General features: G+C 40.3%; 1 protein-coding gene across 1 annotated transcript in view; it reads right to left on the bottom strand.

The window, feature by feature from the left end:
• The window catches only part of LOC127627514 (actin-binding LIM protein 3-like), a 144,639-nt gene that overhangs the window by 14,356 nt on the left and 106,374 nt on the right, over positions 1-23,909 (bottom strand). The window contains exons 13-14 of the mRNA XM_052103923.1: positions 21,602-21,700; positions 19,836-19,886 (exon numbers count right to left, since the gene is read on the bottom strand). Of these exons, the coding sequence (XP_051959883.1) occupies positions 19,836-19,886; positions 21,602-21,700 (150 nt within the window). The remainder of the gene's footprint in view (positions 1-19,835; positions 19,887-21,601; positions 21,701-23,909) is intronic.

The raw sequence follows: 23,909 nt of genomic DNA on the forward strand, positions 1-23,909 counted from the left end.
TATAGGGTTAAGGTCTGTGCTCTGACTGGGACCCTCCAAAAGGTGGATTTTCTTTTATTTAAGTCATTCTGTAGTGGATTTACTTCAATGTGTAGGGTCATTTTCCTGCTGAATCGCCCAACTTCTACTGAGCTTCAACTGGCGCACAGCAACCCTGACATTATCTTGTAGGATATCTTGATAAACGTAAGAATTAAGTTGTGAAGAATTTAATTGAATAATGCCTTGATGATGGCATGCAGTCCAGGCCAGTGACGTGCGGTGATGTCTTAAAGAGGCTAGGCACTGAGTTATGAAAGCCAGATTACCTGATTTATTGTTTAAGCTAATAATACGTAATAACAGTGAACGTTACGCACAAGCGCGGCATATCAAGAAATGTAAAAATCAGGATGAATTATTTGTCAATAATAATAAAAAAAAATAAATAAAAAAAAAATCAGGATGTATATTGTGTACTCTCTCTCTCTATCACAGACACACACACACAGTGAACGTTACGCACAAGCGCGGCATATCAAGAAATGTATGTATTTTATATATGTTTTATATATAATATATACGATTTTGTTAATATATCTTCATTAGATATTATTATACAAAATTCAGTAGTCAAAACACAGAACATATAACAGAACATAAGTTGTTTATTTTTTACAACATTATGTGCTTATTTTTTTATGTGCAATCTTCATCTTTATAACAGAAGATACAATACAACAATCCTTTACCTTTTCATTGTGGTAGGTTATATTCAGCTTCCTTTGCTCGTCAAGTGCAAGGTTGATCTGAGATTTTCCAAAGGTTTTCAGTGTAATTTGACACTGGATGTGAGCTGACGACTTTTCATGCTTGGTTAAAGCTGCGGACAGGTTGTTCAAATCACAATATCCCGCTGAAGTCCAAACAGTCTGACTGGTTGAAAAAAGCAGGCAGGGATAGCAGTACAGCCGCTGATTGTTAGCACAGCCACATAGCCAATCTTTTCTTACATACCAATCAGTTTGAAATGATTGGATACTTTTTGGGCCCTTTTGCTGTGCTAGTCCATCTAAGGCTGGCGTAGACCTCCCTCTTGCAATTAACTCATATTTGGAATTAAAATCGAGCTTGGAAAAAATTCTTAATTCCGTGATTACGGCCGGTGCTGTCATTTTGATTTTGAATTTGGCGGGGATTAGGCATGTACGCTAGCTGTGGTGTAATGACGTTAGCTACGCAAATGTCCTGGAATATCTCGATTTTAATTGGTTCATGTCTGATACGTAACGGAGATGATTACGGGCATAACATATTTACGTCAAAAGGCACAGCAGATTTGTGCTTTTTGCCGTACATGTTAAAGAATACAGGATCGAAGTGCGCATGCGCAACATGGGTTTTCCGCGTGTCGTCTGCAATGAATGGACCGTAAAAGCACTGCTTATTCTACCATTTGTTTTTAGTTGATTATGCGTAACTGCTACATTTGTCATCATAACGTCTAAACAATTGGAATAACACACATATTGCATGTATAAATCACAAGAATAAAAAGTAAAAATCCAAATACAAGTTTATTATTTAATAAACATTTTATTTTTGAATTTTGGCAGGGTAGGCAGTGCCTAGTTTGCCTACCCAGACCGCACGTCAGTGGTCCAGGCCCTGAAGTAGCCCCAAATCAAGATGCTCCCACAGTACTTCACCGTTGATGTTTTCATGTCAAGGTGGTCTTTGGCAAACTTCAGGCGCACAACAATGTTGTTGTTGGAAAGCAGTGGCTTCCTTCGTGGTGTCCTGTCATAGACACCATGCCTGTTTAATGTTTTCCATATAGTTGATGATTAGCTGTCACTTTAGAGTTTTTTTTTACCACATTAAACAATCTGCTGTGTGCCCTTTGAGTCATCTTGGCTGGACGGCCACTTCTAGTGAGAGTAGCTACAGTACTAAATCGTCTCCATTTATAGACAGTTTGTCTAACTGTGGACAGATGAATATCTAAACTTTTAGAGATAACTTTGTAATTGATTGTAGGTCTTCTGAGATCTCTTTTTAGCGAGGCATGGTCCACGTCAGCAGATGCTTCTTGTGCTTTTTATATGTCAAAGTAGCTCTAACCCACACCTCCAATCTTGTTCGATTAATTGGATGCCAGATTTGCCAACTCCTGTGAATGTTTCATTGATGTATTCAATATGCACTTTAATGATCCAAAAGTCATATTTAAGCAGCATAAAAGTAATCCATGTGACTCCAGTCAATCAATCAAGTCTTCTGAAGCAAATCGATATGTTTGTGTAAAAAATAAATACATAATTAAAACGTTATTAACTTTTAAAAAGCATTTCCTGCCAGCAGCTGTCGTGACGCGTGGTGTAAACGCGTTGCGAGAATTCGGAAGCTGTGCTTATTTACAACAGAACGAACGTCACGCAAGAGTTCGGCTATTTCAAACTGCATCAGAGCCCTGGATGGAAGTGCTGATTTAATTATCCACTTGTTTCTTACATAAACCTATCAATTCGCTTCAGAAGACATTGATTGATCGATGGAAGTCGTGGTGATTACTTATATGCTGCTTAAATATGACTTTTGGATTGTCAAAGTGCTGGCACCTGTGTACTTCAATTATAAGGACCTGACAGAGCTTATTCTAAAAATCTTCAGATGTCAATGAAAGACAGTCATACACATCTGGGATGGCAACAGGGAAAGTGAATAATGAGAGAATTTTAATTTTGGGTGAATTATTCCTTTAAGACAAATGTATACATAAATGCAGGTAATTCCAAAGGATTAAAAACTTTTCTCGACACTGTACTCAAAAAAGTAATCCACTACAAATGACTAATTACTTCTCCAAACCGTAATCAATTACTATACTGATGTGTAAGCCTAGTAATTGTACTTAAAGTTAATTCAAATAATTGGAAGTCAGTTACTGTAATTTGATTGCAAGAATTCAAACTTTAATGTGTTACACTATTTTCTGACATAAAAGTAATCAGATTACTTTAACTAGTGACGTTGCAATCAGATTACACCCCACAATGCGTATATCAGTAACCATTTGATGCATATTGTAATTTGTATGTACAGATAGATGAAGGGTTATCAATTAGATTAATCAAATTCAATCAGAATGTCGCAATTTCTGACACAGTAGCTACATTGTATCACCTTTTATCAATTGCCTGAAGTTACATTTTTATCATGAGTCACTGGACATGCCCACATCGTGTCACCAACAGTCGCTGTCCCTCATGTTATCAGAAATCAATAACTCTCAATGAAAATAAATGACTTCCTGTAGCTTTTCATTGTCAATGTGAACACCAACAACAAATGTGATGTGGTCACATGCGTTTCTGACTCCCTCAGAATGTAGTTTAAATAATCAGATTTAAAAATGCATTGAACACCTTTTGCATGGTTATATAGTTAGATAAGAAAGGTGACAGAGTGAGATAAAGACGCAGAAAGACAGAGAAAGCACTCACTTCTGGAGTGAGATACTTACAGTGAGGAACAGAACAGCAGGACAGGAGAGGAGAGGGGAGAAACAGATCAGAGATGCAGTAAGAGAGGGAACTATAAAAAGGATGGTTGACCCAAAAAAATGTACATTCTGCCATTATTTACTCACCTTCATGATGTCCCAAACCCATTTGACTTTCTTCCATTTAACACAAAAGTATACATTTTGAAAAATAAATATCAGTATACAAATTTGAAAAATAAGTATCATACAAGTAGTCCATAAGACCTGTGTGCTATATTTCAAGTCACGCAATAGCTTTATGTAAGCAATAGACCGAAATTCAATAGATCATCCCCTCCTGTCAGTACTTGAAATCGTGAAAAAATATTTCAGACTGGTTTTGTGAATGGGATCAAACAATTCACTGAAAAGATCTGATTGGGTTACAAATCAGATATCGCTTTTCTCGTGAGCTCCCATGAATGTGAAGAACTAGTGCGTTAGCGATAAACTAAACTATTTTGTGTCCTTTTGAACCTTGAAAGCTCCAATGACTGGTCATTGTAATTGCACGTAAAAAAACGACCTGTACATTCTTCAAAATGTCTGCTTTTGTGTTCCACGCAAGAAATAAAGTCATACAGGTTTGGAATGACATGAGGGTGAGTAAATGATTAGAGTTTAAATCTCAGTAAGCACTTTATTAGGAACACCTGTACATCTTAGTCATGTGATTATCTAATCAGCCAATCGTGTGGCAGCAGCGCAATGAATAAAATAATGCAGACACGGTCAGGAGCTTCAGCTAATGTTCACATCACTCATCAGAATGGGGTAAAAAATGTGATCTCAGTGATTTCAACAGTGACATGATTGTTGGTGCAGACAGAAATGCCTTGTTGATGAGAGAGGTCAACGGAGAATGGTCAGACTGGTTTAAACTAACAGAAAGGATACAGTAACATCTCCGGTTACACATGTAACCTCGGTTCCCAGAGATGAAATACTTTCCTCGATGACCTAGTTGAAACCTTTGTACAATTATGCCAATCTTCTGATTTTGGGATCAAAATCAGAAATAACAGTCAGTATCTGGTGTGGCCACCAGCTGCATTAAGTTCTGCAGTGCATCTCTTCCTCATGGACTGCACCAGACTTGCCAGTTCTTGCTGTGAGATGTTACCCACTCTTCCACCAAGACACTTGCAAGTTCCCGGACATTTCTGGGGGGAATGGCCCTAGCCCTCACCCTCCAATCCAACAGGTCCCAGATGTGCTCAATGGGATTGAGATCCGGTCTCTTCGCTGACCATGGCAGAACACTGATATTCCTGTCTGGCAGGAAATCATGCCCAGAACGAGCAGTGTGGCCGTGGCATTGTCATACTGGAGGGTCATGTCAGGATGAGCCTGCAGGAAGGGTACCACATGAGGGAGGAGGATGTCTTCCCTGGATCGCAGAGCATTAAGACTGCCTGCAATGACAACATGCTCAGTCCGATGATGCTGTGACCAGGGCTGGACTGGCAATCTGGCATACCGGGCGTGCCTGTGGGTCGGCAGCGAAACGTGCCGAATGTGCCACGATAAGCAAATATGAGCCTCCGCGTTATGCAGAGTGGACCCCAAAACGGCGCCACGATATGCAGAAAAGGATCTTTTCCTCTGCTCAACAACTTCTGGGCCAGTTGCCATGTAAAATCCCAGGCCGATTTCTCTTCCCAGTCCAGCCCTGGCTGTGACACACCGCCCCAGATTATGACGGACCCTCCCCTTTAAAATCGATACTGCTCCAGATTACAGGCCTCATGTAACGCTCATTCCTTTGATGATAAACGCGAGTCCGACCATCACCCTTGGTGAGACAAACCGTGACTCGTCAGTGAAGAGCACTTTTTGCCAGTCCTGTCTGGTCCAGTGAAGGTGGGTTTGTGTCCATAGACGACGTTGTTGCCGGTGATGTCTGGTAAAGACCTGTCTTACAACAGGCCTACAAGCCCTCAGTCCAGCCTCTCTCAGCCTATTGCAGACAGTCTGAGCACTGATGGAGGGATTGTGTAATTCGGGCAGTTGTTATTGACATCCTGTACCAGTCCCACAAGTGTGATATTCAGATGTACCGATCCTGTGCAGGTGTTGTTACATGTGGTCTGCCACTGCGAGGACGATCAGTACGGACATTGCAATTTATTGCCCTGGTCACATCTGCAGTCCTCATGCCTCCATGCAGTATACCAAAGGCACGTTCATGCAGATGAGCAGGGACCATGGGCATCTTTCTTTTGGTGTTTTTCAGAGTCAGTAGAAAGGTCTCTTTAGTGTCCTAAGTTTTTATAACTGTGCCCTTAATTGTCTACCATCTGTACGCTGTAAGTGTCTTAACAACCGTTTCACAGGTGGATGTTCATTCATTGTTTGTAGTTCATTGAACAAGCATGGAAAACATTGTTTAAACCCTTTACAATAAAAATCTGTAAAATTATTTGGATTTTTACAAAATTATCTTTAAAATACAGTGTCCTGATAAGGGGAGTGTATATATGGATATATATATATACAGTATGAGTAACCCACATGGCTAATACCAGATGGGAATAAGTGTAGTCTGGGTACCTATATGAGTATATAAGTACACAGTGCTTGTGACTTAGAGGGGCATTATAACACCGTTTATATATTAGAGATTCACTGATCGACTGGCCAGGGACCAGAATCAGCCGATTTTCGACATGTTTTGTTGCCAGCGGCGCAGGCAATAACATCACAGCCGCATGTAAACATGTCATTGACGTGGAAGATATTCACTGGGAGTGAAGAATACATAAAGTTCGCAATTTGTAATACTTGTAAGGCTAAAGTAAACCGTGGGGGAACCACCACAATAATGTTCGGAACAACAAACCTAAATAGACACTTATAACACCATCACCCAGCTGAAAATGCCCATTTTAAAAAAGAAGCTAAAAAGGGAAAGCGGCTAAAGCTAGCCAGAGCTCAGAGCCAGCCACAAGTCAGCAGCCTCTCCTATCATTCCTTGGAATGAGCAGCGAAAAGACCAAAGCAATTACGAGGAAAATTATGGAATTCATGGCCCTGGATGACCAGCTGTTCTCCATAGTCTCCATAGAAATCTGATAAATTTCCTCGATACAGAGTAGGAGGTACTTTCCGACGTCGCATTGCCAGAGTTGTTTAATCTCATGTCATGTCACACACGCAGCTGGTTACAAGTGTACCTGGGGTACACAAATCCTGGAGAGGAAGGGGGTGGATGGCAGAGGCAGGCTAAATACATACAAATTGTGCCGTTGTGATTTAATGTGCTGAGTAACATATTTTTCCCACCATGTCCGATATTAAAATCAGAGCGACACACATTGCAAAAGGCGTGGGTATTGTTGATATGGCTTCGGGATATGAAATTAAATTCTTCCGCCCAGGTGTTGTTAAATTTACATATATATATATTTTTTCTGTTTTTTAATTTCGCCAGAGCACCACCAGAGTCTTCTCCTCCCATCTACCAGTGATGCTTGATTCAACTTCCCGCGTCTACTACCTGCGCAGATATCAACAGCACAAATGGGTTGTAGGTTGCCAGGTTGAGGTCACAAATGATTAGTAATTTGTATGATGTGTGGATTGTGTGAGTAGGATGCGTTTCATACAAGATCTGGCAACTGGACAACCTTGGAATAATATATTGATGTGATTATTCATATAACGTGGTTTGGGCCATACAAATGACGGGAGTTTCCCGGGAGAAATAACAAAACGGGAGGGGGTGGGAGATGGGTGTGAAATATGAGAGACTCCCGGGAAAAACGGGAGTGTTTACAGGTATGGTTACAAGCCGATCCCGAAGCAGCAATCAGTTTTACAACTGATATATGGACATCTAACGTAAGCGTAATGTCAATGTTGAGCGTATTGGACACTTCAGTTTTTCAGATCTTTGGAATTGTTTTGTTAAACGAGTAATAAAGAGAAAAAGGTCCATTAATAAAAATAGTGGAAAATAACATCTGTTATATAAAGCAACTCATTTGCAGTTAATTGTTATTTCTACCACTTTCTAGTCACAGAGCACTTTATTTTGAGAGTTGTTTAAGTGAGAGAAGATCCTGTAACTTAGTGCAGTTTGGGGGAAATTGTTATGTTTAATAATTCATTTTATTATGAAAATAACATTTTGCATTGAAGAAAGGTAGATTTTGTTTGTATATGCGGTCAATAATAGTTCTTAGAAAGAAAAACAGAAAAATCAGTATTGGCAGGTCACACTTGCAAAAAAATCGGAAATCGAGATCGGCCAAGAAAATTGCAATCGGTGCATCTCTATTAGATATAGTGGCTGTATAGAATATAACTGGTAACCAACCTGTAACAGAGATTTTGGCTTATCTGCTGAATAAATAAGCGCTCCAGACAGAGAGGACTTGTGAAGAGATGGATGCCATGTCTAGGTTGTAAAACCTGGCAAACGTGTTTTGTGAAGACCATCCTGCTGCTTAGCATATGTCTTGTAAGGACACCCCATTTGTCCATACCTCTAGTTGAATGTGCTTTGACCCCAATAGGGCAATTCCCGCCTTGTGATTTGTATCTGGGGGGGATTGTATCTACAATCCTGAAAGAGAGTCTTTGTTTGGAGATGGCCATGCCTTTCGCATGGCTTCCATAACAAATAAATAGTTGATCTGACAGTCGTGACTGGTGGGTGCTTTCAACATATTTGGGTAATGCCCAGCACCAGGCATAACAGATACATAGACTGCTCTTCATTTGATATAAACTGTGGTGGCAGAATGCTTGCAGACAGACCACCTGAGCCATGAAGGGCATTGACAAAACCTTAGCCTTTTCTAGGTTTAAGTAAGGCTTTTGAAAGCCCTGTTCCGAACACCAAGCATGAACTGTCAGTCGACAGCGAATGCATGTCTATCACTTGTTTGAATGAGGTCAGAAACATCAGGAGTGTGGTTTTAATAAAAGCACACGCAACTCAATAGATTCTAATGGCTCAAACGGGGCCCCTTTAAGTGCTTTCAGCACTAGGTTTAAGTCCCAAGTCAGTACCATAGCAGGGTGAGGGGGTTCCATGGGGTAAGACCAGTGTCTATTCACGTGCCCTGTGCTTGAGAGAAGAGGTCCCTCCTCAGTGGTGTTTCCCACAGAGGGCCGTCCAATACCCCTATCATCTCCATGAAACCATGACTGATTGGGTCATTTCGGCACCATCAACAGAATCGTTTCCTTGTCCTCTTGGACTTTGCTGATGACAGAATGAAGGGTATCAGGGGAAATGCATATTTGCATTTCACAGACCATTTTTGGACCAATGCGTTCAGGCCCAGCAGAGCTTGGAGCATGGTGTACCCGAGGGGACAGTGAGTATTTCCCACAGAAACAACTTAAGTGCCGATTTTATGTACACCACTACTGTTGTGTTGTCCGAATAAATCAGAATGTGGTGATTCACAATGTCAGAATGAAAATCCATCACAGAGTTGAGCTGAGCCCCTAAAAAAGAAGATTTGTTGGCTGGGGAAAAGCATTGCTTTTCGCACGGTTGACATTCAGACCCAGGTTTTTAGCTCATTCAGCATTGCGTCTGACTGGGCTAGAACAGCCAGTCATTGAGGTAATTCAACACACGCACACCTTTCATTTCCAATGGGGCAAGTATTGCATCTATACATTTCGCGAACATACCGGGAGCCACTGACAGCCCAAAAGAAAGGACTTTGAACAGCTACGCAGTGCCCTTGAATGCAAATCTTAAAATTCTACTTCTAACATGCGCAATTGGTACATGAAAGTACGCATCCTTCAGGTCTACTGACGCAAACCAGTCCTGTTGATGGATGTGCGATAGGATTTGTTTTCTGGGTTAACATTTTGAATGGGCACTGCGCAAGCAGGGCTTATTGATTCGATCACTGTAGGGGACAGAGCGCCACAGGGAAGCAGTTGGCTATGGTGTGTCTGGTGATAGACTGACCACTCGTTAAGGCTCGCGCACATCAGGCTTATTGATTCACTTGTTACAGGAGACAGAGCACAACCTGCATTCGAATGGGAGAGCCCCCTCAGCACTTCGAAATGTGTGGGGTGTGATAGACTGACATGACCGTGATGGCTCACCGCGCATCTCCGCAGAGAGATAGCGGGCTCGCTACAGGAGACATTAATCCCGCTAAACACAGGGGAGCCGTTGATTTAGTGTGTGTGTTAAATGTTTATGTGAACACCATACACAGAATCACATTTGCGTGCTACCCCGGCGACCTACGGTGAGTAGTGAGCAGCGTGTAAATAAGTGCATCTCGAACAGACACAATCAACATATGCGAGACACTAAAACAACATATGCAAGACTGAGTCACTGGTGACTTTTTTGTGACCCACAGCACCTTCCTGAAGCAACTATGAAATTTCGTGTCACATCCATGACACCCCCAGATCATCCTCCACCTGGTTGTCTAATGGTTAGACAGATACCTGGAGAGGCCTTCAAGCCATAGTGTCTCGCACCCACTGTGAAATTAGGTGGAGGATCGTGATGATCTTGGGGTGCTTCAGCAAGGCTGGAATAGGGCAAATTTGTCTTTGTGAAGGACGCATGAATCAAGCCACGTACAAGGTTATCCTGGAAGAAAACTGGCTTCATTATGCAGCGAGAAATGTTCCTGTACTTAATAGAATAATTTCTTTTTTAATTTTACTCAAACACATACATAAAACTAGTAAATCTAGATAAACTAATAATTTTGCAGTGAAAGGACAAAATGCCCCTGCCGGAACACTGTGAGGAAACAATGGGGCTGAGTAGTCGCTGAGGGGCTGAGTAGTCAAAGCGACGAGCATTTGAAGTGAATGGATTTAGAACACGAGCTCACTCACCATTCAACAAGAGTGTTTTCAATGGCAATGTGGCGAAAACTTCTGCGGAAACTCAGGGGAGCAGTAATCCTTCTCGCTGCAGGCACAAGAACACAGGCGACGAGTGGTCCTGTTTGCATCTCGAGCCGTCCACTGAAAGTGTATCTAGATTGCGAAGCGGAGAGGTTTTCCTAGACAAAGTCGAATGTTCTTAGTCGTGAAAGAAGTAATGGTGATTAAGTGCCCTCTTATATAGAATGACTGCGTGCCTAAAGGGGCAGAGCTCAAATCACAATTGCCAATCAGAAGATTGTTGTTATTGTACAAGGGTTTCAACTAGGTCATTGAGGAAAGTATTTCCCCATACTGTGCACAGCAATGTTGAGTGAACTTAATTAAAAGGGAACTCGGATAACCACTGTACAATTGTAGTGAGCAGAATAGCATCACAGAATGCACAACACGTCGAACCTTGAGACGGATGGGCTACAATATCAGAAAATCATGTCGGGCACTTTATTACGACCATAGTGTTCCTAATAAAGATCTTATTGAGTGCATGCATGAGTTATTCATTTAAATGTGATTGTAAAAGAGCGCAGTAAGGAAAAGCTGCTTTTAACAGGGCATTTTAACAGGTGAAGGCATATAAGTGGACTTTAGTCTTTGGGACGGGTAGGGAATGTTTGCGCTCCCTCACAGTAAATTTACCATGGTTTTACTATAGTACTATTGTAATAACCATTACTGTGGTTACTATGGTTTTACTACAAATACCATGGTTCATGGGTTCACATGTTACTGTAATCTATGAATGAAGAGAAGGTAAACATATGTGGCTCGCTGTCCATAATGGTGGGCTTGAGCTCGAGACTTGAATCTGAACCCCCAAAACTGCAGAATATGTCGATTGCTACTCTGGAGAATGATTGGGACAGCCAGCCAGAAATATGTTTTAAAGAGATACTGTGGATTGTACCTACTGGTTTCTTATAAGAAAGTGACCCCAGCCAAAAGTATAAGGAAGTATTTAATGATGGAGTGCTTGTAGTGGCCTTTAGTGCTGTGCTGCACTTCAATAGATGTTTGAAGGCGGCGGATGCGTTTGTGAGTACACATGCCTACGGTATACCTCCAGATGTGGACATTTTGAAACAGGGCTCATGCTGCTATCCAAACGGGAGCTTGCGGTGCAAATGGGAGAGGATTCTTGCTCACAGCATTTGAACGCCTAGCAAGCAATCGAACGGGAGACCCAACCTGCATTCGAATGGGAGAGCCCCCTCAGCGCTTCGAAAGTGAGAGCCCACGTAATATGTTAACGCTAGATCACACAACCTTCGAACGGGAGAGCATATGTTCAAAGCCTGGACCGAAGCCTGGAAGCTCACAGAATTTTAACAGGGGAGCCCACGGCCGGAGAGTTGTAACTCACACTGTGAGTGACAGAATTGAAAGCTTTCTAGAGGCCCTGGAAATGAGCAGAACCTTGAGTTATGAGAGACTGCTGAATATACATTGCTAATATTTACTAATGAAGTGATTAATTTGTTCATGTATGACTATGAACGCATGAATTTTATAGATCTGCGTACATGCGTTCCCATTAACGAATGTACAGCCGTGGCCAAAAGTATTGGCAGTGGCATACATTTTGTGTTTCGCAAAGTTTTCTGCTTCAGTTGTTGTGGTGTTGATTCACATTGTTTCTTGATTATTGTGCAGAGTGATCAGATGCATTTTAAATAATTGCAAAAAGCTTCATTGGCCAAAAAAATGTACTTTATCACAAAAAAACTAAATTTCTCTGTTTTTTGGCCTTGGCACAAAATGACCAGTTAACATAATTTCACTAATCATATCAGCAGCACCTGGGATAGTGTGAACGAGTACTATTCAGGTGAAATCATGCTATCATTCTGATTGGATTATAAGAGCAGACTGATTGCTATAAAAGGCGGGAAGAAGTGCTTCCAATCATTGTGTTCTTGTTCGCAATGGTTACCTCTAAAGAAAGACATGCAGCCATCATCGCTTTGCATCAAAATTGACTCACATGCAAGGAAATTGCTGCAAAGAATATTGCACCTGAAATAACCATTTACCAGATCATCAAGAACTTCAAGGAGAGAGATTCAACTGCAGTGAAGAAGGCTTTAGGACGTCCTAGAGTGTCCAGCAAGCACCAGGACCATCTCCTCCTGAGGATTCAGCTACGGAATCGTACCACCACCATTGCAGAGCTTACTCAATATTGGCAGCAGGTTAGTGTGAGTGCATCTGCACGCACAGTGAGGTGAAGACTTTTGGACAATGGCCTGGTGTCAAGAAGGGCAGCAAAGAAGCCACTTCTCTCCAAAAAAAAAAAAACACATCAAGGACAGACTGAAATTCTGCAGGAATTACAAGGATTGGACAGCAGAATACTGGAGCAAAGTTATTTTCTCTGACGAAGCCCCCTTCTGACTGTTTGGGACATCTAGAAAATCTATAGTCCGGAGAAGAAAAGGTGAACACTACCATGAGTCCTGTGTCATGGGGTTTCTTTTCATCCAAGGGAGTGGGCTCTCTCACAATTCTGCCCAAAAACACTTCCATGAATAAAGAATGGTATCAAAACATCCTGCAAGAGCAACTTCTCCCAATGATCCAGGAGCAATTTGTTGATGATCCGTGCATTTTCCAGCATGATGGAGCACTATGTCACACGGCAAGAGTGATAATGAAGTGTCTCGGAGATCATTACATTGAAATTTTGGATCCGTGGCCAGGCAACTCCCCAGATCTTAATCCCATAGAGAACCTGTGGTCAATCCTCAAAAGGCGAGTGGACAAGCAGAAGCTCACAAATTGGGATCAACTTCGAGTACTAATAAGGCAAGAATGGATTGCCATCAGTCAGGATTTGGCCCAGAAGCTGATATCCAGCATGCCAGAGCGAATTGCAGAGGTTATGAAGAACATGGGTCAACACTGTAAATATTGACTCTTTGCATATATTGAATGTTTTTGCCAATAAAATCCTTTTAAAACTCACGAAAAGCTTATCATTGTTTTCCAGTATACCATAGAAACATGTGAAAAAATTATCTACAAATACTGAATCAGCAAACTTTGCAAAACACAAACTTTGTCACTACCAATACTTTTGGCCACAGCTGTAGAAGCAACATGCACATGAACGCCTATACGCATGTGCCCTTTCATTGGACGAGTGCAAGATTATTGGATAGGACAACAGAACTGGTGATTCCTTTAAAGAAGAATTAGTCAATTAAAATTTGGTGAGCTCTTCAGAAACAGTTCGTTCTGATGTAACTGTGGAAAGCGTCTGTAAACCAATGTCCGAGATAAAATTTCCTGTTCGGGTTGAATATTATACGGCAGTGGTTTCTGCTCTGATGCGGAATGAATGGAATAACAGCCATGATGCCAAAGGGAGAATTAGTGAATAGCAATTGAGATAGTACAGAAGAAAATGTAAGCATTGTAGAAGCAATGCCCGATAGCATATCACCCGGACGTTCATTTGATGTGTGTTTATATACCATACCATACCAACTTTATTTGTTAAGCACTTTACAACAACCAAAGTTGACCAAAGTGCTGTACAGAAAAATATACATAAACATATGTACAATTAATAACCATACAATAAAAACATTCAAAGTAACAAATACAATCAAGTAAATAAAGTCGACATCTTACTAGGTGTCAAAAGCCACAGAGAAAAGATGGGTTTTAAGAAGGGTTTTAAAAACAGATAAAGAAGAGGCCTGCTTAACATGCAAAGGCAGATCATTCCATAGTCTAGGGGCAGACACAGCAAAGGCACGGTCCCATCTGAGATTACGCTTAGTTTTAGGCACAGTCAGGAGCAGCTGATCATCTGACCTGAGAGCGCGGACGGGTTTATAAGAGTGTAGAAGCTCAGAGAGGTATGGCGGGGCAAGACCATTTAATGATTTATCTATTATAAATTATCTATATTTATTATCTATTATCTATTAAATCTATTATAAGCATTTCAATAAGTATGTCCCGGAAGCCAATAAGACAATCAGCAGATGTCCCTGAGTTGTCAGTGATTTAGAATATTTACAAATCTGATCTTTAATATGTTTAATAGATGCCAATTAGACTGATGCTTCCAGGTGAAAAGGTCTATAACAGAATTCTCAGAGATGCATGTAGCCTATGCCATCTTGAGTGGCGGTTACCGGTGCATGGAAATGAGCTCTCGCAGATGCTGTTGCACTGGAGGAATCTGCAATGCCTGGGCAGGGAGGTGACCCCCCTTTCCCCCTACCACATGGAAGGGAGAGGACATAATGCCGTGCCTGAGCACTCCGGGCAAGAATGGACCAACTCTGCTCTTGGCAGGCGGGCCCGCCTCGCCCTGAACTTGACCTTAAGACATGTCCAGATGCAAATAATTAGAATGGGAGTGTTAACTCTCTTAACGAATGGGCTGAATCCTTAAGCAAGGTACAGCATGGTGTTTGATGGAAGAGCCTGTACTTTTCGCATGAAAATACTTGATTCTGGATTTCGAACACGAGCTCACTCAGCGCTGCGAAAGGGCTGAATCCTCAAACACAAGACCACAGAGCATTTGACGGGAGAGCTCCTGTTTCACTTAAAAATTATTAATGCTCTATAGTAAATAAGCCTGCATTGTGATAAGAACGAGCAGAATCCTTGAGCACGGGAACACGCGGCGTATGACGGGAAGGGCCCATGTTTATGGGAATCTCCTCTCAAGAGTGATGATCTCTGAAGCCCTATAAAATCTTAATTTATTAGCAGATAGCAGTTTCACTCTGAACTCAAGACGCTTTGCTCTTGGCTTGCTTTTGTTGTAAAATCCGAAGCCGATCCCCTCTCATCACACTGAAGGTACTGCACAAAGGAGCTGCATAAGGACATGATATATAGCTCAGAATTTGAGGAGGATTTTTTTGCAGGCTTGAGCCTTGCATCTCTCCTCTCTCTAAAGCGGCTTCGCCTGTCCATTACAGCCATCGCCATCATGATTGGATTATGTTTGCCAGAAAATATGATGAGGAGGATGCTATATTTTGCTGAAATTTATCCCTGTAAGGCATCTAGCTGAGATTGATTGCGTTCATTGCGAGCATGACACACGAAACGCTTCGCTCTTGGCTTGCTTTCTGTGAAAGCTGACATTGATCCCCTCTCCTTTCTATACTTAGAGAGAGAATTTGAGGATTATTTGAGCCTTGCGTCGGCTTGAGCCTTGCATCTCTACGCTTCTCTATCTCAAGCGGCTTTGCCTGTTCAGTGCGCTGTTGACATTCATTCTGGCAAGCTGCTATCGTTTATGTTTGGTAGAGGTGATGATGTCAGGATGAATAGTGTTCACAGTGTTGGCACTTTTGAGTTTCTCTGCAGGTGCAGTTATTTCAAGAGTAGCATGAGCAGCTTATTTTGACTTGATGTTCACCCTTTTCAGTGAGAGTTTAGGTCACTGGCGCTGCCGGCTCTGTGGTGCTTGCTAAATGCGCCACACCACAAATTGGTGCACCAGCCACCAAGGTCTATGCCCAGGAATGTGGTAGGTCAATGTTCGGCCAGTATCTGTGCCGTGACTAAATTTCTCAGGTATTCGCTTCTTGCTTTACCCACCGTTGTGAGCTGGGAGCGAGAGTGCAACATGTCCTCTGGAGCACAGGACAGTTTTGACCTGTTTTTATTACTGATTTCCCCTGCTGTTGCTAGTTGGTAACGATTTTGTGGCATGACACTGGTCACTTCCTTGCCTGATTTGCTGTTGTTATTGATGTCCCACAAGATTGCTATGGCGCAGGTATGTGAATAGGTAGCATGGCACAATGGTATGCATTTCCCATAGCATCAGCTACTGGCACAGAATGGTAGTGACCGACTTGAAAGGGAATGTTCTGGTTACAAATGTAACCTTGGCTCCCTGAAAGGAGGTAACGAAATGCAGAGTTCACCGCAATACTGATTTCTCTTAGATCGAAAGATGCTCTCTCTTCCCTTCAGTTGAAAAATCTTGATGGCACTGTGCTATTCTTTATAGACCCACAGTGAAGCAAGCATCAGGGGTGGAGTGTCAAGCGCCATCTGCCAATAGACTGGGGTGTTTTGTAGGGCTTCAAAGATCGTCACTCTTGGGTGTAGTTTCCCATAACTTCAGCTACTGACAGTATCTCATTCCCTCCTTTAAGAGAACCAAGGTTACAGTCGTAACCAGTACATTACTATTGTATAATCATGGTAAATTTGTGGTTACTGTGGTTTTACTAAATATAGTTAAACTATGGTCACTGTAGTAAAACCATTGTTAATTAACCCAAATAATTGCAAGGGAATGCAAAACTACTGAGAGGGGATGCAAAACATATTGTGAGGGAACACAAAACTAATTCATAAAAACAATCCTCACTGTCTTCTAAGGGCCTCCATAGATGACCAAAAGTAAAAAGCAGTTTGTCTGAAAGTCACTATTTCCTACTTTGGTAGATTTAGGGTATTGTGCATACGCAACATCTCAATTTATATTATACAAAATAAACAAGTAAACTGGGAGAAAGAGACAATAATAAATTAAACAGATCACCCAGGCTGTTAGATTCCTATTATCCTAGAATTCATTACAAGAGTTCTTTTTGGAAAGGTTTAAAAGGGGGAAATAACAGCAAAATTGTGGAAAGGCACATAAACACACATAGATCATGCAGTTTTCTCAAATTTAAGAACAACTAATTAGTAATGACCCTTTTATAGCAAGTAACAGCTCTGTTACAAAACCGAGTGAGTTGTCTAGACAGTATTTTAAATGCATCTCACACACACACACTCCTGACACGAAAAAAACAAAAACAACATGCTACACAACAGCCAAAGATGTCAGCTTGACACTTATGTACATAGACCAACAGACGTCTTATGTGAATGGCCCCTAAAGGCAGCATTGCCTGTATCTTTCATGGAAAAACAAAAGATGTCGGAAAAAAGGATGATTATAAATTCACTTAAAGGGGTCATGTCATGAGAAATCAAATTTTCCTTGATATTTTGACCTAAAAGAGGTAAGGGTTTTATAAAAATATACTGTAAGTTTCAGAACTCAAAACTTACTTCCCAATGCAAAAAAAAAAAGCCTTATTCTCTACCTCCGTGATTTCCCTACATCACATGGGGGCTCATTAATTCATGGCCCACTCTACAGCAAGACATCTAAACCTACTTTAATATTATTGCACCCTTCTCACTGCCCACTGGTGTTCAGTTGAGAAGCTGAAGAGAAGAGAGTAAGGACAGATACAGTAGGCCTAGTGGCCAACTATTCCAGAACATCAAAGGAGACTGTAGAGCAGAGGAGGGCGGGGCCAGGCTGGAACAATGCAAGCCCAGTCAACCCAATCAGCCTGATGGGGCGCACGAGTGATAAAGGCGGCCGGTGACGACAGTTGGAGAGAGAGAGAATTACGGGCAGCTGCCCTGTATGTGGTTGTGTGTGTCTTTTTAGTTAATTAAATATTATTTATATTGTTAAGCCAGTTCTCGCCGCCTCTTTCCCTTTAACCCTTTACAAAGACTTACACAGGACACCTTCTTTTGCCCATCTGTACTATTTTGAATTATTTTATATATAAACATGCACTCGACAGACGTCTTTCATCTCACTCCAATATAAAAAAGGAGCTGTGTCATGCTGTGTCATCTAGCATAAAAGCATACTGGACACATTCATATATCCGTCTGTGCTATTTTTAATTGTTGGTCTATGCAAACATGCACTAGATGGAAGTCTTTGATCGTTTTAATGCGTTTTTGGCAATGTGTGATGTGTTTTAAAAGTGGAACAAGTTCAACTTCTAAAAATGTGACTTGGTCTTCTCCATTCCATTACTGCCCAGTGCTGGTCCTCCTATACACAAGTTCTTATAGTTTATAAAAAGTCTGCAAAAAAAAGCAAATGCAAAAACTGATATGCAAGTTGACATCATTACCTAACACTGTTTTAGGCCATTTTAAATGTAGAATCATATTTTTATCTGGCCTCTGCAACAATTCTCAAGTTTATTAGTATAACCAGCAGCACCAGCACAGACCCCAGTAATGTACATCCAGCAAGAGCCCTGCCAACTGATCCTGCAGACTGGCCTTATGTTCCTTTTCTATTTATTCATAGAAATTTGGCACCTTAGATACTGTTGGCTGGAGGCAGTTTTGCTTAGGGCCCCAAAAATGCTAGGACTTTCACTACACTTCTGTCGTGGTTGTGAAAATCCCAATTTCAGAAAAGATAAAGCGGCTGAATTTGACCAGTTCCTGATCATGATTTCACCATGGGTTATACTGTATGTGTGTGTGGCTCATTACAGCGTGGATTGCTTGTGAACAAAGGAATGTTATTTAAAGATTAAGGACAGTTAAAAACACTATTGGACCCGATCGCAAACCTTAAGTAACCAGTTTTATTCATAAATGTCTCATCTGATTATGATGGTTTATTGTGTAGTTGGGCTTAAACAGTTTGATACATTCAGATGCTTTTTGTTTTACTGACATTGTTGCTATTGTTATTTTGTGTTGGATGTGCATTGAGCAAAACCTGAAATATAGTTTTTGTTGTTGTGGAGCTGATTCATTCTGTTTTCTTAATGAGTTTCAAACATATCTGGCTGCATTCGAGGGGTTGTACAATGTTGGCCAATCATAACAGTGTGCCCTTTACATTAAAGGGGAAGACAAAAACTGAGTGTTTCAGTCTGAGGGCCAGAGGCAGGGTTCAACATTATCATATATAACTACACTCTGATGGTTTTTGGTGCTAACAAATCTAAAATTAGAAATAAATGCATGACATGACCCCTTTAAAATATCTCATCTAATTACAAAAGGTTTATTTCACCCAATATTTGTGTGTTCTATGTACAGTGGGGTTCAAAAGTCTGAATATCAACTGAAACATTTACATAAATTGCAGAATTGCTTAGTATTTGTTATTTCCTCCTTTTGCTGTTATGACAGCATCAGACATCAAATGGAAACTGAACATGAGTTTACACTGACAAAAACAGCAGAGGGCACTTTGTGTCCTTTTAAGTCCTCCACATGTAGCTGCCTATGTAGGCAGTATGCAGAAGGGCAGCTCACTAGGCTTTGGAACAGAGATACTATCAAGACTTCAACTTAGCAACTAAGATTGTCTACTCCGTATTACCATTAGATATGATACTTTCACTGCCATGTTGAAACTGTTTTACTTGACACCACCACCAGCTGATATCAGATCATCTTTACTGTATGCTAAACAAATGCTCCCAAATACACAACATTTGCTTTCCAATCATTGTAGTACATTTACATTTGTTAAGTAATAGTGAGTTAAATGAGTGGATTAAACAAACAAACTGGGAATTGAGGTTTGGTGGACAGAACAGACTGTTTAATCTCAATCTGCCTCATCTCATTCTGAGTAAAGTACCATGTCTCTTATAGATGGGTGCTTTTCTGTAGATGTTGGACTCCCCAGAAGCTGAAGTTAGAGAGAGAAACAGAGAAAGAGTGATGTAATACAGAGACAAGGGAATAAGAACAAGGGTTAGGGCTTCGTCATTACTACTACAAATAATCTATCTTCACATATAATTTGGTGTTGCAGTGTCTTCTTGTTCTTGATATAGAGTAACATGGAATTAAGTAGGGGTTGCACCAAGAACTTGACTAGTTGATTAGTTCTGCGTTAGTTGATGTATTGAGTCTATTTGTGTCGACTAGTTGTGGATCAAATTACTTCAGTTGCACTTGTTCTCTACGGAGACAGCAGAAGGTAAATTCCTCAGTTCACAAACTGAGCTCAAGTGTATATGTGTGCGAATGTATTAGAAGAATATGTAAAAATATCTTAAATTACACCCTCGGAGTGCTTTAGATTCAAAACAGATAGATCTTACAGTAAATGTGGAAATAGTAGGTTGAAATTTTCTGAGCTAAACTCAGTCTGTGCTAACCGAAATTCGAAACACTGCCCCAAGTGGCCGATTCGGGAGGTGTTTTATAACGCAAGGGCATGTGTGAACTACAGTTTATGAGTGAAATGCCCACAGAGGGTTGCCAAAAGCGAGTTGTAAAGCTACTTGTTTTTAGCTGTAAATTATGTAAAACAGTGAAGAGGAATGGATATTTTATTAACTCTTCCCACAAACCCAAACCTAAACCTAACCATCAGTTGAGTACAAATGTAATATTGGATGGAAAATAGAACCTCCTAATCACTCTCGTCACTGATTATGCAAATGCAATTAATTCCTGCCTTCAACACGTGATTATAAAACTGGTCTCCCATGCTGTTGATGCAACACGCAGCCGATCTGATGAAAAAATGTTTGATGAGAGATGGCATTTGAAATGTTCATTTAAAGTCTTCAAATAGAAGCCCAAAACATGACTGTTTTCTGGCTGTTCATGACAACACAAGCCTCATGAATTTGAAAATAGAAATGGAAATAGAGAGCAAGAGTGAAAGACAGCAAAGACCAGTAGTCTACAGAACACATCAACAAATATATAAACAAATTTCTGATAATGTTCTATGTTGCAATAAAGCATTTACATTTAAATTGCCTCAGTTGTTCTTAGATAAGCTGGTTTCACTGGAGCACACTATGAGAGTTTTTTCAATGAAACCCTCCTCCTCCCCAGCATCACTGGTCTAAATCTGTTTTAAGGGGATTGTATGTCTAAATGTGCAGCAGCAACATGTCCTACATGCTCAACGCAGAATGTTTGTGTATATTTTAGCAGTGGAAAGTCTTTATACTTGCTCTATAGCAGCAGCATAAGCAGATATAATCCACCAAGACCAAAACAAAAGATTTGTTATATCAGTTAAAGCAACTTACATTTATTTAGAGTTGTAACAGAACTTTCATTATTAAGTCATAAACATTGTATAATGTTTTCCATATCAGAAGTTCATTTACCTTCAAATGAAAATATGAATAAAAGTTTTATGACATTTCTTATTATTTGATTGCACTAATGATCTGTTAAGTGTTACATAATGTAATAATGTTTTCTGTATGAAATGTTTGAGAGTTTTTAAATAGTTAAAATAATTACTTAGTAATTACATAGGTTGCTTCTTTAACTTTATAGGGACAAAGAAGTGGTGGCATTTTTTAAAACAGCTGGAAAGAGGGTAAGAAGTATAGAGATGAACAGTATGCGAAAAGAAGAGCAGCAACCTACCTGGCACATGAAAATGCTTGGGTACTTGATTGATGGTGGGCATGCTGGACCTTGCATCAAGCTGACTGTAATAGGGTGAATTCCTGCCACTCAAAGTGCCTGCAGTCAGCCCAAGACCAATCACAGTGACACAAAGTAAAAGGTTAGAAGAGATCCCGCCTGATTAAATTAAATAGAAGCACCTCCTACAAGTGTTTGTTAGTCAGTGACTGTAAAACATTTTTAATCTAGGCCCCTTTCTTCAAACATTGTTGCAGGATGAAAATGATGTTGACCAGATTCTCTTTTTATGATTAACCCTATCTCTTTTGTCTAGAGAAACTTGCAAAACATTTTTTAAATATAAATTAATATACATTTAATTCATCATACTTGAAGCCCCTCCAAAAATGTAACATTTGCAAAGAACCAAAACCACACAAAACAAAAAGCTACATCTTTGGTATTCCCGGTCAAAATGGAACGAGCATTGAAAATGAATGGGCATTTTATCTGTCAAATACAATCAATAAATCAGCCACAATGCAGAAAAAACAGACAGAAATTACAGGGTGAGACTCTAAAACATCCTCAGTGCAATACATACAGTAGTGGCCAAAACTATTTGCACCATTGGTAAATATAATCAAAGAAGTCTGTGAAAATATCTGCATGGTTATTCCTTTTGATCTTATATTCAAAAAATGTAAGAAAATCTAAACTTTAATTTAGAAAAACGAAAAGTTAAACAATTGAAAGAGTACAAATATCGAATTATTTAATAAATATTTATCTCCAAAACACGTTGGCCACAATTAGTGGCACCCCTTGAAATTCTTATGAGTAAAATATATCAGAAGTATATTCCCATTAATATTTTATATTTTTTAGTGCACCTGGGTGACTAGGAACATAAAATTGTTCTGCTATGACTTCCTGTTTCACAGAGGTAAAAATATGAAGTAACACACAGGCCAAATTCCCTTAATCATCACAGTTGGTTGTCGAGCTTCACAAAATGGGAAGTGGCTATAAGAACAAAGCCAAAGCATTGAAAAAGCCCTTTTCCACCATCAGGGCAATAATGAATAAGTTCCAATCAGCTGGAGATCTTAAGAATCAGCCTGGAAAAGGAAGTGTGTCTATAGTGAGGAGGATGGGTCAAGTAGCCAAATAATCTCCATGGATCACAGCTGGAGAATTGCAGAAAATCTCATAAAATAATATCAGACATCACCACAAGTTGTTTGGGAGAGTTTCAAGAAAAAATGCCTCTGCTCTCATCCAACAACAAACTCAAGTGTCTTCAGTTTGCCAGACACTACTGGAACTTCAAATGCGACTGGTTTTTGTGGTTAGATAAAACAAACAAAAAAAGCTTTTTGGCAGCAAACACCAGAGATGGGTTTGGCGCACACAGAGATGATGAAGTGCCCAATGCCCACGGTTAAATGTGGTGCTGGATCTTTAATGTTGTGCTGCTGTTTTTCTGCCAGAGGTCCTGGACATCTTGTTTGGATACATGGCATCATGGACTCTATCAAATACCAACAGATAGAAAATCTAAACCTGGTTGCCTCTGCCAGAAAGCTTACAATGGGCCGTGGTTGGATCTTCCAGTAGGACAATGATCCAAAACAAAAACATCACAATCAACACAAAAATGGTTCACTGGCCACAAAATCAAGGTTCTGCCATGGCCATCCCATTCCCTGACCTGAACCCCATAGAAATGTGTGGGGTGAACTGAAGAAGAGAGTCTACCAGCTTGGACTTCAGAATTTGAAGAAGAGAGATTCTGTATGGAGGAATGTTCTCGGATCCTTTGCCAGGTGTTCTCCACCCTCATTAGGCATTATAAGAGAAGACTCAGATCTGTTATCTTGGCAAAGGGAGGTTGCAAAAAGTTTTGAATAAAAGGGTGCCAATAATTATGGCCAATGCTTTTTTGAAAAAAATATTTATATAATAATGAGATATTTCCCCTCTTTCAATTGTTTTTCTTCAATCAAATGTTCAATTTTTGTGATTTTTTTTTCAATGAAACATCAAAAGCATAAACGATGCAGACTTCTTTGCTCAAATTTACCAAAGGTGCCAATATTTGTGGCCACTACTGTACACACCCACTCAAACACTTATACACACACACAAGAATGAACTTGAGACTTTAACAAAAATTTATTTATTTTTTAGATTTGCCAAATAAAACCAATAAATCAGCAATGCTAAACACACACTCCGAAATGAAGGGTTGAGATAACGCTCAATGCAGAAAACACACACACACACACACACACACACACACACACACACACACACACACACA

The sequence above is a fragment of the Xyrauchen texanus genome, chromosome 34 (assembly GCF_025860055.1).
Source record: "Xyrauchen texanus isolate HMW12.3.18 chromosome 34, RBS_HiC_50CHRs, whole genome shotgun sequence".
Classification (NCBI taxonomy): domain Eukaryota; kingdom Metazoa; phylum Chordata; class Actinopteri; order Cypriniformes; family Catostomidae; genus Xyrauchen; species Xyrauchen texanus.